The 18,251-nt window shown below is 44.4% G+C and overlaps 1 protein-coding gene across 1 annotated transcript in view; it reads right to left on the minus strand.

Annotated features, from left to right (window-relative positions):
- Positions 1–18,251, minus strand: part of LOC306740882 (serine/threonine-protein kinase BRSK2-like) — a gene marked incomplete at both ends in the record, with an annotated part of 148,087 nt that extends 129,836 nt beyond the window's left edge. The window contains one exon of the mRNA XM_079223120.1: positions 18,158–18,251. Coding sequence (XP_079079246.1) covers positions 18,158–18,251 — 94 coding nt within the window. The remainder of the gene's footprint in view (positions 1–18,157) is intronic.

Genomic DNA, 18,251 nt, shown 5'->3' on the forward strand with positions numbered 1-18,251 from the left:
AGAGTCTGATCTTTTATATCATATATAATATATCATCTATATTGTTTATAGGGTAGTATATTATGACAATATTCTTGCCAGATGTATTGTGGCACGCAGAGCTGCACAGCGTGTCCCTTGTGAACAGACCAATTGGTTTACATGAGAACCGAAAGGACGAAAACCACAGTGCGAACCCGGCATTATCCCGATATTTCACTTAGTATCTTGCAAAACATCATTTTGTATGTGCTCCCATCAATTAAAAGCCAATTTGATTGCTGGACCAACCTCCCAAAACCCGACATATTCTTTTCAAATGTACTCATGTATCTCAGTCTCAGAACAGCACAAAGACCAACCTGAGTTAATGGGTTTCTTGCCCTACAACTGCCCCATATTGTAGTACAATACAGACTCTCTCAATGTCAGCTTGTCAGCGAGTACTCTTAGGGACTGACTCCCCACACACACACACACACACACACACACACGCACACGCACACGCACGCACGCCCCTGGCCCCTCTTTCCATGGCCTCTGACTTAGATTGCCACTTTGACATCAGTCAGCCCCGTTGGCATGGTGACCCTTCCATCACCTTGTCAGGTCACCTTGGCTCGCCCAAGCACCCTACCGGGTGTGTTCTTTGTGTGTGCGTGTGTGTGTGTATGTATGTGTCTATGTGCGTGCTCATCTGGCACTTCTCCAAACCTCCTGGCATCGTGCCACTGCGTTCTCACTTCTTTGCAGTCTGTCTGTCTTCCGCCTCCATTTCTCGGTTCCTCTACTCATCCTCTTTTTCAGTCATCCCCTGCACTTCTTTTTTATTTTTACTCCGATTTGGCAACACAAAAGGTCCATCAAATATGTAGAATAATGTACATGCATGTGAATTTGTGTTTGAATGTGGTTGGGTTCTCAGAAGGGTTACATAACAATACAAAGGGCAGCCATCTGCTCCTCTTTGGCCCGTGGGTTAGCAGCGAGGTCTAATCCACTATATTGTTTGTGTGTTTATGAGCATGCACGTGGTTGTGCGTGTGGGTGTGTGCACACATGTGTGCGTGCCTAATCTGAGTTTTCATAGCACTTGAGTGGGCAAGTTGGTAATCTCGCAGGGCCGGGCCAGAATGAGATTTAATCCTTGTGGATAAACTGCTTCTCTTTTTCTCTCATGCGATACCCATCCATTTATTCCTTCTCTTCTTATGTACCCATTTTCCCTTCTTTCCATATAATTCTGCATACTTACTTTCCTAGAGTAAAATCACATTCATATTTCCCTCTCACACTGCACAGATCTCCATCAACATGTTCCAAAATCTTCCTTCATTAAGACTGGACCTCACCAAAGGGCTCATTATGGTCCTCACACTGTTGATGCCTCTTTAGGCTCTGGGAATTTTCACCATTTTCCGACATGTCATACACCAATCAATTTATCCCCAAATCACCCAAAAAATGATTGACGATAAAGTGATAATGGGAATACGCGTTAGCTGTAGGCCTAGATTCTGATTTCCCCTGCATTTCAGAGAAATCGGTACCATTCCCTCATGGGCCTTTGATGACATACTTTTCCCTTCAAATAGAGGCAGTCCGCCAGCGTAATGTGGCCAGGAGTTTCAAAGGGCCGGTGAAATGTACAGCGCATGACTGTATGCTGTGTATCATCAAAGCCAGGAGCAACATCCTCACCCGTCTCTATTCTTGAGGCCTTTCTATCTTTGTCCCTCTGATCACAGCTATTAGGGGAAATGATGAAGCCAGAAGCCATTATTGGAATGAAACGTGTAATGCAGGGTGGGGGAAAAAAATAGAAAGAGTCCAAAGAAGGGGAAATTAAATAGAATCTTCTATGCTTTCTGTCCATACAGATGTTCACTATGGTGGTCATATGCGACTACAATGCTGTCCAGAGGGTACAGAAGCAAACGGGTGCAGTAATACACACAAACAGGGTATATAAATAACGGACACTCCCTCTCTCCCTACAGCAGGTGCTCAAATCACACACAGCTTCCTCTTGTGCTCAAATAGGGTGTGAATATATAGTAATGTACATGTGTTGGTTTAGTGTGTTTGCGTAGGCGTGAGGGTTATAAGAGGGTGACTGACTACAAGCAGAGGGGGGTCGGACATCAGCATCACTGTCTTGATTGGAACCACTCACTGTGAGACGCTGACATGCTGTCTGAACTCACCGGGTGGGCCAGCGCATGTGGTGTGCTTGCATGTGCTCAATTTGTGTGCGGGTGCATGTGCGTGTGTGACAGATAATTTCTCCAGAGCACAAATGTATTTTCCTTATTGACTAACCCATGAGCCAGGCTACAGGCAGCATTTGTCCATGACTCTCAGAGACCCGTCACACAGCGCGCGCGCGCGCGCGCACACACACACACACACACACACACACACACACACACACACACACACACACACACACACACACACACAGTGACAGCATCATACAGCCCACCAACAAAGCCATCTGTGTGGGCAACACCATGTGTGACATTTCTGACAGGTAGAGAGGTTTGAGATGAAAGCACTGATGCATACCCAATATACACACACACACACAGTATATTACAACCTATACAAAAAGACTCTGGGTCACTGATAAAAGCCTAATATTGTCTGTGAGGGGAAATACATCATAAAAGAAGGCAGGTGGTGTTTGTGCTTACCGAACACACAGCATTATGTGCATGCTGGACTTCAATTTCATTATTAGGTAGGGCTCTATCATACAGCAATTTAAAAAGGATTGTGGGAGAAAACAATACTGATGAAAGGGAATAAATGCATTTACAGCTTTATTGATTGTGTGCAAATAATAGGATTAAGAGTCAAAGAAAGGAGAGGAGCGAATTCAATTATATTTCAAACAATCTTTTGAGGCATGAACCAGAGGAAATCAAGATTCAAAGTCAGGCGGAAGAAACCGCAAGGACACAAGAAAAGAGATATTTAAAAAGAGAGGGGGTTGGGATGATACTATAGGTAAGGAAGAGGTCATTCTTGTACTCCATTTCATTAACTTCACAGCGATAAGTGAGGATATCGTAGAGAGCAAAGCTAGAAAGGGAGACATGTTCACCGGTGATCCCATTAGGCTGAGAAAGGGTAATACAGAGAGATGGAGGACGAGAGAAATAGCAGGTTGACGCTGAAAGGCACAGGGAAAGTGGTGAGGGAGGCTGAGACAGGAAGGAAGAGTTGGACAGGCAGAAAAAATAGAAAAATAGGATGAAAATAAGGAAAAAGGAAAGCAAGCTGGTTGGTAAAACCTATTAAAAAGACCTCAGCTCTTAGTTCGGTCTCACCCCTTCGCTGGGCTGAAGATTTAACTTGTATGTCTCAACAGGCTGGGAAATTCGGTCGAACCCCTATTAAAGAAAGGCTACCAGTGATTTGAATATGATGGGGATCATTTGAAATCTTTGATTGGAAATATGTAAGCAGCCAGGCAATTTAAAAGCGATTACATGTCCAAATAAAATAATATCTCGTAGGATAATGTGGCTTGGCTTAATTAACTTGTTTTTACTAACTGGCTGAACTAATATAAACGCAGAGCATTATTTGTGTTATTATAATTGGACTAATCACTCATCCAAATGATTACCGTTTGAGGAACTTTGGAAGTTTCATACTGCTCTTGTCAAACAATGCAAACACAAGATGTTCCTTTCCCATCACTCGGCTATCGTTGTGTGCCACTTGAGACTATTTTTGCAAATTGACAAAGGCTTATAAATTATGTGAGAATTATATGAGAGCAACCACGGCGGTTTTCAAATGATATTTCAAATTGCCAATAGAGGCTTTGGGGCACATTTAAACTTGCCCTGCAACACACTGCACAGCTAAATGAATGAAATAAATCACCTCATGCTTATTTTAAATAGCCACATATTAAACTGCTTAAATAACTGCTTACATATACAATTAATAAGATCTAGTCTTTGGGAGAGTACTACTATGTTATAAAAAAATAAATTGTAAACTCTCTACAAACCTGCAAAATAAAAGAAAAGAAGTTCCATTTCATAAAAAGTTATACTATGATATTGTGTGAAAAATCCAACAAGGTGAAAGAAGTGAGAGTCACCCAACTATGTAATCACAATGTTATCAGATTAGCCATTAACCTGGAAACAAAGATTCCAGGACAGAGAAGAGGAGAAGACAGTTGACTCCAGTTATTAGGGCATAAGTGTCAGATGGAACATGTCCACTGGTTTCTTCTCGGCAGTGTTCAGCTCATCTCACCCCTGATAAGGTTACCGATGTCCTGAGGGGGCAGCGTGTTGAGGGGGAGAACCTGATGAAGGTTAAACCCCTCCAACCCCTCCTCTTAATCACTGTCATTAGCTCCACAGGCCCATCCACTCTGACCCCATCACCTCTGGCCCTCAGAGATTAATCACACACACACACACACACACACACACACACACACACACACACACACACACACACACACACACACACACACACACAGATATGATGTGCATGCAGCATATGCACACACAGATAAAATCCTGGGTGGATATTCACATGTGCACCACTTTGGAGCAGTCGGCATGTGCGTCAGGTCCTCCGTAGGACGTAGCTGCATGCATGTCCACATGTGCACAAGAGAGAGTATGTGAGTGCATGTACTGTTAGTTGAGCGTGAATTATAAAATAGCTATGGGTGCAAGGCAACCTTTGGGTTTGAGGTTAGAACAAATGGCCACTGTACACATGCTAAGGGCCGTGAAACTACACACACACGCACGCACGCACGCACACAGCGAGGCTTTTAAATCAGTACAATACATTTAAAATACATTCAAACAACATTAATAACACAAGCTGCCTCGAAGCTTTTTATAAAATGAGTGCCATTCGTTTGCTTTAGCCATTAAACTGTGAAAGCGCCCAAAGGGAGATCAGTAATCACTTTATACGGGACTGCTTCGATACGGCCACATTGATAGCAGACTCATCTCTCCCTCTCCACCAACCAATCTTACCCTCGATGTAAGATATCAGAGTGTGTGAGGCACATGTAAAGGTAAGGGCCACATCTGGCAGGGAGCCTCTCTGTAAACCAGAAGAGGCCTGATGCGAGTCCTGGGACTTGCCTAATGAATTACTCCGCAGTCTGGACACATATCCCAGGCCCCACGGGCCGGCCTCTGTGAGCTCTTGGTACTCATCTCTCATCTTTGTGGCCCCATACCTGGCACTTCTCACACGTGACATTGAAACTACTCCAGTATAATTCACAGGGAACAAGAGCACTTCATTAAAGAGCTCTTCAAAAGGAGACAAAGGCAGGAGGGAAGGTCTTCTCCTGAAGTCAAACAAAACGAGGGGGGTGTATTAACTACCTCTCCTGGACAAGTGGGAGAATTAAGAGCATGAGGAATCAGGTGGTGTCCTCAAAGTTCAGCTCTCCTTTCATGGAGTGATTTAAACCCCACTGTATATGTTTTAGAAAAGGAGGCGGCCGGTACCGTGTGTGCACTTGTGTTTGTGTCCTCAGCCTATTTATAGTGTGTAGTGGGCAGAGAAAATGTGTCTTTTAATTAAAAGGTCTACTTGATCTAGTGTTGTGCTCTGAGAGAGACAGACAGAGAAAGAAAGAGGGTGAGAAATAAATAAAAAGAGAGGAGGCCCAGGGTAAGGTAACACACACCCAGGGAACAAGCACATCTCTCTCGGGCTTAATGAGCCTGATGTTGCCTGGACTCGTCATCAGCAAGGATAGTAATATCTGGAATAACACATCATTATGCCGACTCAAATCCTGTCTGGAAATGTATTCTCGTGTAGAACTGTCTTTTGTCTAGATGTATTTGTCAGTACTAAGAGAGAGATCAAAAAGTGCTAGGGAGCAGACAGGGATAATGCAAGAATACAGAGCTCGACGCGCACACACACAGGAAATCACACACACAGAACTCCTTCAGGTAAAGGTTTGAATATTTCATGAAGTCTCATTAAGGAGTGAATATAAGAGGTTGAAGTATAATGACACCGGCGAAGACAGTAATAAATCCAGATCTCATGGTAGCCTAATCAGCCCAAGTACAGATACAATCACAAGCTTACGGGCATTAGAAACGTGAGCCAACTGCACCAAATGTTCCCCATTTAAAAAGGAACGAAGATAAGGGATCTCCTGTCTGCCTAAACTTTACAGGGAAAATGTAAAAATCTACCTATTTCCGTATATTTCAGTATATAGTGTGAAATACATCTGCGTTTGTGTTCTGTGTCTCGGGTGCGCAGCTGCAAAATCTGTTGTTCTTATGGAAGAACTCCTTTCGTAACAAAGGAGTGCTGGAGATCTACTTCTGAATCCCGAAGATAAACTGCAGAGCAATTTGGGAGCAATTTGTTTATCATTGTATTTTTAATATAAAGGTCTGCCTCCGAAGAAGGCGTCAGAACCGCCAACAAGCCGCTGCGGCAGTGCAGCTGCTCAGCGGGCCGTCGCAGAGACAGACAGCGTGTGGGATTTGTTCTGACCAAACCAGAGTTACTGGTTGTTGAAACATTAATTAAAAAGACCAAACGGAATAATGATTTTAGTGAGTTTTACTTGCTTTCTGCCAAGTTTGAATGAAGTCTATTTTTTTCAACGATACAACAAAGCAATTTGTCTTTGTCAGTCTAAGAGAGAAACTTAAATTTAGAAAATTTACAATTGTATCTTTTGGTTTAGATTTATGTTCAGAAGGGTATTTCCTTCTTTGACATTTCATGAGTTTTTGTTATTTTTTATTTATCAAAGCAAACTTGCTGCTTGCACCTCATCCTGGTGCGTGGAGCCACAGCTTCTTGGGTCAATATAGCTCTGGGTCATTTATTTCTTCAGTGAACTACATTAACTATCAGCACTGATTGGACATCCACATAAAAAGGTGGCGAATTTTCCCTTTAAGACAGCCTTGATTTATCGTCGTAAAAATCAATTATCCCTCTAAATTTCTCATTAGGAGGAATGGAGTAGTGGGCTACACTTATCTATTCAATCTATTTACCTTTATTTAAGACAAAGGACTTTAGTAGGGGGGAAAGAAATCTAACATGAAAACAACAATCATTATATACAAGACAAATCACAAGCACAATACAAAACAGGCATACATATAGTGGTAGCATTGACCAATGCATCAATTATGTTATTATTTCTTGTTCAGTCTGCAGACATGTATACATGTTTTTAAACTATGAAATACCTCATTACTGCAAGCATTGCATTGTATAATATTGGCAACCACAATGCTGTGAGACTTGAAAAAAACAAAAAAACTTAATGATGAGATGTGAGAAAATGACACACACACACACACACACGTGCACACACACACACACACGTGCACACACACACACACACACACACACACGCACACGCACACGCACACACAGAGATATCAATGTCAAATTACTGTTGCCATCTTCCCCTGTGGTTTGGCTACATGAAGTATTATGATACATACTGCTCCAATCACTCTTTACACGCAATAACAAGCTCTGGCCCATAAAGCAACACAGGATCTTCTTATTCCATTCGACGTACCACGATAGTCTCCTGTCGCATTAAATTATTAACACAGTTAGTAATTTATACACATACTCACAAATGGTTGGGTGCGGGAGTTTCTATTTTCAATGCTACAATTAGTTTTTCCATGGGAAACAGTGTGAAAGTGATGAGATAAATGAACGGAGAGGGACAATTAACAAGCTTTTGCCATATAATCCAATATAGCATACAGTATGTATAAACACCTACTCTACTGTATGTGAAACTGTATTTTTTACATTCACACTTGCTTGTGTATCTGTTTTGAATGTGAAATTAGTGTACGTGCATACTGTATGTGTAATGCTCTGCCATGTTATGTGTAGATCGGCAGATACTGCAAGGGAGTATATGAAGAGATTTAATTGAATTCCTTCTGCTTTTATGCAGGCCCACGACACTCTGGCGTATCCAGCCATGAATTGCTGCCAATGAGATCTAATCATCCCGCATGAAATGAGCTCTACCTGAGCAGAATGACAGTAGGAGGCCTGGAGGCTGCATGGGGTATAGCTCCATTAGGCAGGAAGCATGGAAACAAATAAGCAGGAGGAAGAGGAGTCAAGAAGGAAGGGAGTGGGAAGACGTTTCGTAAAAGCGGAATAATGGATACAGAGATATTAAAGAGGGAATGGGTTGCTGAGTGTCTATAAAGGTAACCATAATAAACATCAGGAGAGTAGTTTGGCTGTTTTATCAGGTTATTTTGTTCATAAGGAATACTAGCCAATACGGAATATGTTCCTTTGTCATATGTTGACTGTAATAAATGCGATTCAAAAAGGCAGGAAGTCAGTTTCATCAACTATAAAACCAGTGAGGCGGGGTGTCATCCTCAACATATAACCCGAAAATAATGTCATCACTGTTTGTTTGAGTGATGCACTCCATCAAGCTGACCCGCCAGATGGTTTGTTACATAAAACCAATACTTGGCAGGTGATAGGAGGAACCATCTGTCAATCAAACTCATGCAGAAGCAAGTCGGGAGAAGAGAATAATACTTCCTTTGCTCTTCTTTCAACGAAGAAACACATGTGCAGCTCAAAAAAGTTTTACTCCGGGCCCATTTTCAAAATAAGCCAGAGGAAGCTGCTACTGCGCGTCCAGCAAAGCAAACAGGTGGAGTGCGCATTACACAAAGAGAAAAATAACTGTCATAACGATGATCATAATAATACACTCATATGAGTCATGCGGTGTCGCACGCAGGGCTGCATATGTTGTCAGTTTTTCTTAAACCCACACAGGCTTGCGTGCGTAGAGACGCAGACAAATGGACATGGGCTCTACTGGCTCACATTCAAGCTCTCATTATACAAACCATAATACATCAGCACTGAGGACAGCAAATACAGCTGACCAACCAAATAATAACTTACTTGAGCGGAGCCACACTCGCGCCCTCAGCATGTGAAATAGCACATGAAAATGTGTCTGTGTGTTGCTATGGCTACTGACTCTTCACATCAAAGCATTGAGGCAGCCTAGTTCATACAAACATATATATGTGCAAATCACTACATCAGCTACATCAACACAGCTCTCTATAAACTGACTGTATGAAAGAAACACTTTGCAAAGTGCCTGCACTGACAGGTAAACTCTTGTGAGGTTGAACAGAGGACAGGAGTGAAGGGTAGAGGGAACAGCTTCCTAAATGTCCTAAAGGCATGGTGTGTGAGTGTGTGTGTGTGTGTGTGTGTGTGTGTGTGTGTGTGTGTGCGTGTGTGTGTGTGTGTGTGTGTGTGTGCGTGTGTGTGTGTGTGTGTGTGTGCGTGTGCGTGTGTGCGTGTGCGTGTGCATCCCCTCCAGCTCTGTACTGTGAGCAATTCTTCCTGCTGTGGGTGCATTTCCTCCACTGATGACGTCAGAGCTCTGCTGCAGTCAGAGGGAGAGCTGGGATTCCTGTAGAGTCTAAACAGCATCCCCTCTACTGCTGCACAGCACATTCCTGTGTCTGTGTTAGTGTGCATGCCTCCGTTTTTGTTTTTTGCACCGCGTGTGCGCAACTGTGTGGTTGTGTGGGCTGGATTTGAATGATAATAGAGGCACTGACCCTGAGAGATGCTTTACTGCTGTGACTCTTTTCCTCACTCAGAAACGCTCTCCTTTTGTGAGCCTGGCCCCCCTCTTCTCCGTCTCTCTCATGTTCATCCGCGTCCTATGAGTTACAGCTCTCAGACGCTGTTATGTATCTGCAAAGAGCCCGTTAAACCGGAGCACACAGTGCACACTAAAGCACTAGCACTCAGACAAGTACATACACACACACATGGCGCAAAAAAAAAACAAAATGCAGCAGCAACATCGGCTCAGAAATAAGCAGCTTTTAGTGATGAATTTTAAAAGTCAACCATCTGGGATGAAGAGATGAAACCTTCCCCTACTTTATCGCTCTTTCCCTTAATCACTCCATCACCTGTTCCATTTGTCAGGAAAGAGGGGGGGGGGGGGGGGGGGGGGGGGAGGTGGGGGGGGGGAGCCAGATAAAAGATAAGACACCAAAGAAACAGAAAGTAAAGAAGAAAGAGATCAAGTGTGCCTTATTGTGTGGATTATTCCTTCTGTACAAAGGCCTTCTTTACAGCTTCTGACCACACAGCAGTATGGAATTGGATTGAAGGGAAAAGCAAACGTATTATTCATTACAAAATACATATGGGCTTAACTTTGTTTTCTTTTTTTAAACCTACAAATGAGAGAAAAATTGTTGTACGATTTCTGGTTAGGTCACATGAGAGCATGTGGAAGTTCAATACAGTGAAAATAGTTTTGGTGACGCTTAAGACAATATGAATACAGAATGTTAAAAGAGATACTTTAACAAACCAGTACAGCACTACAAGGCCAGAGATTTAGAGGAAAATAGCACAGACTGAACCTAAAACTCAGGCCAGATGGGAGAAAACACAAAGACTCCTAGACTCGCTGCTTTAAATATGACATCTCCCTGTGATCTGATTTCACCCTAATACATACAGAGGATTTGATATGGCAGCAGACTCGCTGCACTGACACATCTTTTGATGAAGAAGCACCCCAGGCAAAGCAAACAGAAGAAACAGTTTGTCTTGGCTGGACCACTGATGCAGTGACACCTGTGATCCAGGTGGTTGTTCTGTAAACTGGCAACAACACAACCTAACGTCATCAGAATAGCAAACGGAACCTGCCCTCCTCCTTTTCCCTATGAATAACACAGACTATTTGATGTTCCCAGCGGAGATAAAATAAGGCAACCTGGCTAATATAGTGCTAATTCTCTTTAGTCTGGCCAAGTGTCAGAAGTCGGTGCCACGGAGATGAGCAGCCCGCGCAGGTTGTTGGTTTGTGACCAGTCATGCTCATCTAACTTAATCTCGTTGAGAGCTGTCTGCTTCACTTCACATGCCAAGCCACATCTCAGGTGTAACAGGCATGGGCGACATTGTGCTTCAGCCTAAAGAGCTGACAACAGAACGAGTGGCAGTGAAAAACTCTGAATGCATCACAATTACCCTGCCTCTGCCACCTGGGATGCACTGCACATAGTAAATGAGCGCACATTTTCATTCATGTACTTCTTCTTGGAAAACAGTCCAAGGGGAGTTGCCAGCAGGTCTACTGAAGCAAAGCGGTTTTGTGTAATTTAAAAAACCATTCATTCACTCTAGCCACTCTAACCCACTATTATGCAGTAATAATTCAATAAGTAAAACTTCCAAAGTGATATTTTCGTAATTGTAAAGGCGTCCCAAGTGAAATGGACAAGTTGGCTCAATATGTACATTTAAGCAAGTTCTATACTTGGATACTAAACCACAAACTTGTTGTCTAGCTATGTGAAGACATATTCAATTTGGGAGAAATGGGGGAAACTGCAAGAAAATGTACAGCTTCTTAAAAGGAAATGTAATACACATAGCAAAAAAGGGCTTTTCGGGATAATGTCAAATATTGAAATGATAGAATGAAAAAGAAACATTTCACCATATTGAAAAGAAGATCCCTTCATGCAGGCCAGTGACAAATGTGGCCGTGTGAATTGTATGAGAGTGCTGCAGCAGTTAGAAAACTGTACCAAAGTCAAGGTCACCGGCCCACCCATCTATTCGTTAATGGATAAGGTACAGCAGGGCAGACAGCAATGCAGGGATGAGCACAGAGCTTCCACCCTGATCTGAGGACAGCCTGCCAAGGCTAGCTGAGCTGACAGCAACTAAAGCCGAGGCTCCCCACATGTGCTAATCTCCCAGATTTAAATGGGAACACAGCACACAGCGCAGAGCACAGAGCAGGGCAAGCCTGTCTGATCCATGACCCTATGTCTGAGCACACGCACAAGCACACAGCATGCAGCGCACACATGTGAAGACACAGTCATGCATTCATTCACACACTCATTTCTACAGTCGCATGGAGCGACAAGGCAGATAAACAGAAATAAGTCAGATAAAGACAACTCACACGCACGAAAAGCAACCGAGAATGATGTCAACTTTTAGATTGCCGGCACTTAAAGAGCGAGAGAAATGTGAGCACCAGAGAGATGGAGAGCGTTCTCTTCCTTTCTTCATGAGGGCAGACTGGGAACCAGCAACAAGCAGGGAAACCATGACAACCAGACAACCAACCTTGGCAACCAACTCAGCGTTCTCACAGTCAGAGCCAGACAGGCGGCTCAGCAAGGGTTAATCTAAGCTGGGTGAGAGAGAGGAGAGAGAAACGGGCTGATTAAGCCTACTGCTGTACGCACAGACGGTAAATATACTGTACGTCTTAAACGGGCCATGTTGACAAAGACCCCAAAAATGAGGCAGCTGTCTTAGTGGCCGGCTGAATGGCTGACTGGCTGCCTCAAACGTGCGCAAAGACAGAGGCAGGTACAGAGATGTGGAGAACCAAATCGCCAGGCATGTCTTCTTTTAGCAACAGTGTGAAGTCATATATAAATGTATCAATTTGGAGTACAGGTGAAAAGAAAAATGGTGCGTTTCTTCTTACATTCTCTCTGCTGCGCTGGAAAACTAGCGCTGTGAAATTCTGAATATCATGAGGTGATAACACATTACACGAAACACAGCAGCCGAGAAGGGCCGCGGATTCTCAGCGCCGGGGAGAGAGAGATGGACTGAGTGAAGGGAAAAGATTGTGTTTGTATGAGCATAAATGTGTGTGTGTGTGTGTGTACGTATGTGCATGTGTAGTGTGTTGGACCCCAGAACCAAGCCGTTCTAACCTGATTCTCCACGCTGTAAAACACGGCGGAGGAACACTAACAGCGGATGCTCAGAGTTGAGAGGAATCCAAATAGGATGCGATGGGGCCTGTCCAAGAAACACACACATAAATACACACACACACACATTCGTGGTCGGCCACTGAGACTGTTACGGGCAATCCTTCACTTATTCACTGACCTCACATCGAAAGATTGAGCCCTTTTCTCCTCTGGAGGTCAGAAATAGAGAGATGAAAATCCGGGAGGAGGGGCAGATAATAAAGAGAATGATCAATACGTTGCCTTAAATAATAACATCCACTGCAGTCAGAACATTCAAGATCGCTTCATGCTCACTCAGTTCAAGCTTTTTTTGGGTCTTTTTTTCCTTCTACTCCTCCTCCTCCTTGCCTTCATCATTCTCTCTCTCCACCCCTCCTCCCAGTTCTCCACCTCTTTCCTCATCATTAATCTATGAAAATCGTTGGCTACATACATTCCTCCCAATCGATGCAATTCCACCGAGGTCTTGTCTGATTTACCACATGGCTGAATCCCTGTATGAATCTTGACTGGCCAGGGGAACAGGGACAGAGTGAGAGAGAGATGGAGTGAGGCGGATGAGAGGAGAGGAGCACTAAATGACAGAGACCATCATCATTATATAACTTCAGCAAAAGTCCCAGACAGTGAAGAAAATACAGGCTAAGTCCTGGTTCAATTTACTGAAGGCACAGCTTCTTAGCCACACCAATGGACTTGACTGCAACACCAATGCATGCATACACATTAGGAGTTAACCATTCATAAAAGGTCACAAATAGACAGCATACTGTATGCATCAGCTGAGGGACAGACACACTCACGCATACACTCCCACCGTTTACAATACATTTCAGGGCTCAGGGAGCATGGCTCTGTTGGAGCCAGACAGTCGAACAGCTGAGATCATGCAGGCTTGGCTCCCAGCTTGCTAACAAAGGGTGCTACCCAGCTGGGAGCAACGCGGCACAGCCACTGGGTCAGGGCTTCTGACTACAATCTCCAAAGACTCCCACTGAAACATGGGTCTACCATCGCAGCCTTTCATTTATTTCCCCTCGCTCGACAATTTTAGGTCAAAGCTGCCAACTTCTTCTGGGTAATCTTGCGAACACAGGGGAGATAGACACCTGTGTTTGAGCTTGGCGCGGGTAACAAGATTATTTTAATGGCGCAGAGGCTACAGGTCACCGGGAGTTTGAGCACCTGCACCTCGCACGAGCAGCACACACACACACACACACACACACACACATACGCACGCAGAGGCCTTTAGTTTCTGTGGATTTGCCAAGTGGTTTTTCATTGACAGCATCGACGGAGCATTGCCCACTCACTTGTCATCATCAGGAATATCATGTGCTGCGAGACAGTATGGATCTCTTCCTCCAGACAGGAAATCTTTGGGAGTGCCCATTGATCTGAATCAACCACGCCCGGCTCACCAGCTATAAATCAACGTCGAATTAGTGGTTTTACGTTACCGTGCAATGTACCAGACTGCCATGTCTGACTGTAATGTGTGTATGTGTAAATAAATGAAAAGAAAGACAAATGAGAGCTTTTTCTTCACCGTTTGTTATGCTGCAACAGTGAAGCCCACAGTAAGAGTTACAAACTGAACGGCCCTTCGCCGACGGGGAGACAACAAAAACAGCTGGATGCGTTGTAAGGCCGGTGAACCCAGAACGAGAACTCTCCAGCAGATACACAGAAACAGAGAGCGGTGAACAGAGAAAGAGGAAGCAAGATACAACATCACAAGCAGCTTTTTGTCAGATGAGAAGTCAATATAAAAGCCCCCAAAGCACAGATGATTTCACTCACTAAACGTCAATCAAAGAATCAAGGAGCCTACACATCAACCTCCAACGTTTAGCCTGTCAATGTCCAAGTCTTGCTAAAAAAAAAAAAGGGGGGGAGGGATTTACACTGGATTAGCAGGCAGTGTTTTCCACACAATAGGCCTCTATTCCATTAATCAACAGCCTTCAGGAACAAAGTAAAGGCAAAGCATGGCAGTGTTTTCGAACGCATTAGTGGAACAGAGCGGTGATTCAGCCCGTCTTAAGTCATTGCACTGGCAAAAACAAAAATCCACAATCTTCAGCTTTGTTTTACAAAGCTGAAGATTGTGGATTTTCGGATTCAATAACACACGAAGGCTGTTACTCTAAACCCTACTGTGATGGAGACCTTCGAAGGGAGTTCCAAGTTTGAATAAATGTTAACTCAGTAGTCAAGTTTCCATCGGTTAGAGGCTTGCGAGGCAAATACAGTGAATGAGACAACCTAACACAGAACACATGGGGCTAAATCAGGGTTAAATACAAATAGAAGTTGATTGGCAATTTTGCAGTGTGACAGTGCAAGAGTTATGAGGAAACTGCTCAGCTGTTGAGGCATGCATACCCCATACAGTACTGGACCTATACCATCCCACAGGTTCTGCCATTCATTGAAAATGGCTTTAGTCCCAATCAGTAGCCAGCCATGCATGTACTCCAAATCTATAGACCCTATCAGGCCCCAATGCACATATGACAAAGAGGGAATCGACGTACACATGACAAGTCTGGTACACACTAAGTGATACTTTCTCATGTGTACTGACTAAAACAAAAAAGGTAAAAAGATGCATCCTACTGCTTAAACTGTGCACTATACATTGTGGTAGAACTGTTCATGTATTTATGCATTTGGACTTTTACAGCAACACAGAGGTGCTAAATTGCTACGCTACAGTGGGCCAGTCCATGATACCTTTGGGCCACGTGAGTGAGAGCCTGAGGAGACTTTGGCTGTGCAGGGGATTAGATCAGGAAGCCAAACCAGAACCACTCTGGTGGCCGCGTGTGTGTGTGTGTGTCAGCACAAGGCCTAATCACTTAATGAACAGTGAAGAGCACCGCTTCTCTGAGCAGGACAACCAGATCAACCAGAGGCCTTCCGCTTCCTCCCTTCTAATAATACCAGCCAAACGCAGGCTGGGAAAGCTCACAGGAGATTTAGCCCAGTGGACGACCCAGCCGCCACTCATGATCGAGCCCGGCCCATTGGATGCTCACAGTTGCCAGGCCAACCCTTTCCGTGGGGCCCGGGAAAGAGATCTGACAGATTAACGAATGGTTAATGAGTGAATGGGATATTATGTCATTAATCTGAATAGGTTTGGCCTCGACTAGCTACACAGATGCCAGTAACCAAATGATTTTTCAAACACACAAATAATGCTGGGCCTCGCCATTGCTGCACATTTGAAACATGGAAACGTAATAGAGAAACTGGACACAGAGCATTCAGAAGGATTATCTTCTCATCAGAAAGGTGCCTCTGTGGAATATCGTTGAAATTCGGCAATTAAGGAGCCAAGCTGCTTGACACAAGTCATGATCCAAGCTAACCTGTAGCTTATATGCTTCCAGGGTTTTGACATCTGACGCTATGCAGGAGAAATGCATCGCAACCTGCCTCAACACTCCGTGGATGATCTCAGAGAAACCATATCATTAAACGTCTGTACTCAGCAGCCCACAGTGCCGGCTCAATACCACCATAAACAGCCATTAGAGACTCTTGAGAGCTATCTGAAAGAGAGCCGAGTCTGGCTGTGAATGAGAGACCCTCCTCTAAACACAAATGATAAATAGGAGTAGCAGGAGAAAGGGAGATGCTAGTGGATTTTTGATACTGCATTTGTTATGAAAGAACCAACTGGGACGTAGTCTGCAACATCACACTGTGAGATCACACCACAGTCATACCCACGCTGCAGAGTGGAGCTACACTCAGCATGGATGCAACATGTTTTGGGATTTGCGTAGCCTGACTAAAATGTCCTGTACCGTCCAACAGTCAAAGAGCATGATGAAGTTATGATAAAGGCGCACACATGCACACACGCGCACGCGCACACACACACACACACACAAGGGTATGGCAAAGAGACTAACTCCATTAATGAACGCTGGGGACTCGCCAGGTGAATGAAGTGACAGAGGAGAATATTTCGGGAAAGCATACTGTTTGAGAGAACACGCATTACACTTACACGCACACACGGCTGCTCAGCATGACCAGCTGGAGCGGGTAGGGGAAGCAACGCCTATTGTAGACGTTTTAGACAACAGATGGGAGGAAAATCTCTCAGTGGAGAGGGTAGAAGAGGGAAAAGTCACCGACTGTCTGTGTGTCTCTCTCTCTCTCCATCTCTCTTTAAGGGTGGTGAGTTTACAGAACATGCTGCATCACCCTTGCCATCTCTGCCTATACCCAGGGCTGTGCCGGCCTCTCCTTTCACATGGATCCACTGGCTGCATGTACTGTAGTTGGACTGCAGAAGGATTCTCACTATACTCAAGCTGACAATGCAGCTGAACTGCTGTATGAGGAGAAACACACACACACACACACACACACACACACACACACACAAACATCACCTGAACTAGCATGAAATATTAAAGAGAATGAATCCTCCTTCACCATGCATGTGCTATGCAACTTTGACAAACTGCACTGTCATGGCTGTCTCTGCTGAGATAAAGCATGTGCTCCTTATTAAGGAAGCCCAGTTACATCCCCTGGGGTGACTGAATGTGGAACAGTGTATAGCTCTCTTCCAGCTCTGCGAGCGTCCCATAATGTAATCTGTCATGGTTGGACCCCACTCCTCCATATCGGAGGAAACCCAGGTATTGCAGTCTGAGCCTATGGGAGAAACGCCTGCCTGCTTGCCTCCCTGCCTGCATGCGGACTAAGAATAGATCAATGTATCAGGAAAATTGGGATTAACGGCGCTGTGACAGCTCCAATCACAGGACACACACACACACACACACACACACACACACACTCTCTCTAACCGGGGACACAAAAAGTTCCTTTACATAGCCCATCACTCTGTCATGGTTTCCGGCGTTGGACTGCATCCACACACACACACACACACACACACACACACACACACACACACACACACACACACACACACACACACACACACACACACACACACACACACACACACACACACACACAACCAGTCCAACGCCAATGCACACCCAACAAGCCAATGTAAAGCAACATCCCCTAAATCCACACCCCCTCGTCCCGCTGTGTGAACAATGATTATGTCAGCTCGCCGGAGACATAAGAACCCCGACCGAAAGAAAAAAATCCTCACAAGGCTTGGCAGGTGTTTGTAACTAGACGGTTAGTTATTTATCACCTGCAGACACACACACACACAGCCAAATTTCAACTCGCCGCGGAGCGCTCCGAAAATAAATTGTGCAATTAAAGAGGGTTGTGGTGAGCAAGCTGTCCCAACTAACCTGTCTGTCCTTTCCCGAGCGTCTTCTCCAAACGGTAAGGTCCCACGTAATTGGCATGTTGGGCACCGCTGTTGTCTTTACCGGACGATGACAT

Source organism: Taurulus bubalis, assembly GCF_910589615.1.
Source record: "Taurulus bubalis genome assembly, chromosome: 9".
Lineage (NCBI taxonomy): Eukaryota > Metazoa > Chordata > Actinopteri > Perciformes > Cottidae > Taurulus > Taurulus bubalis.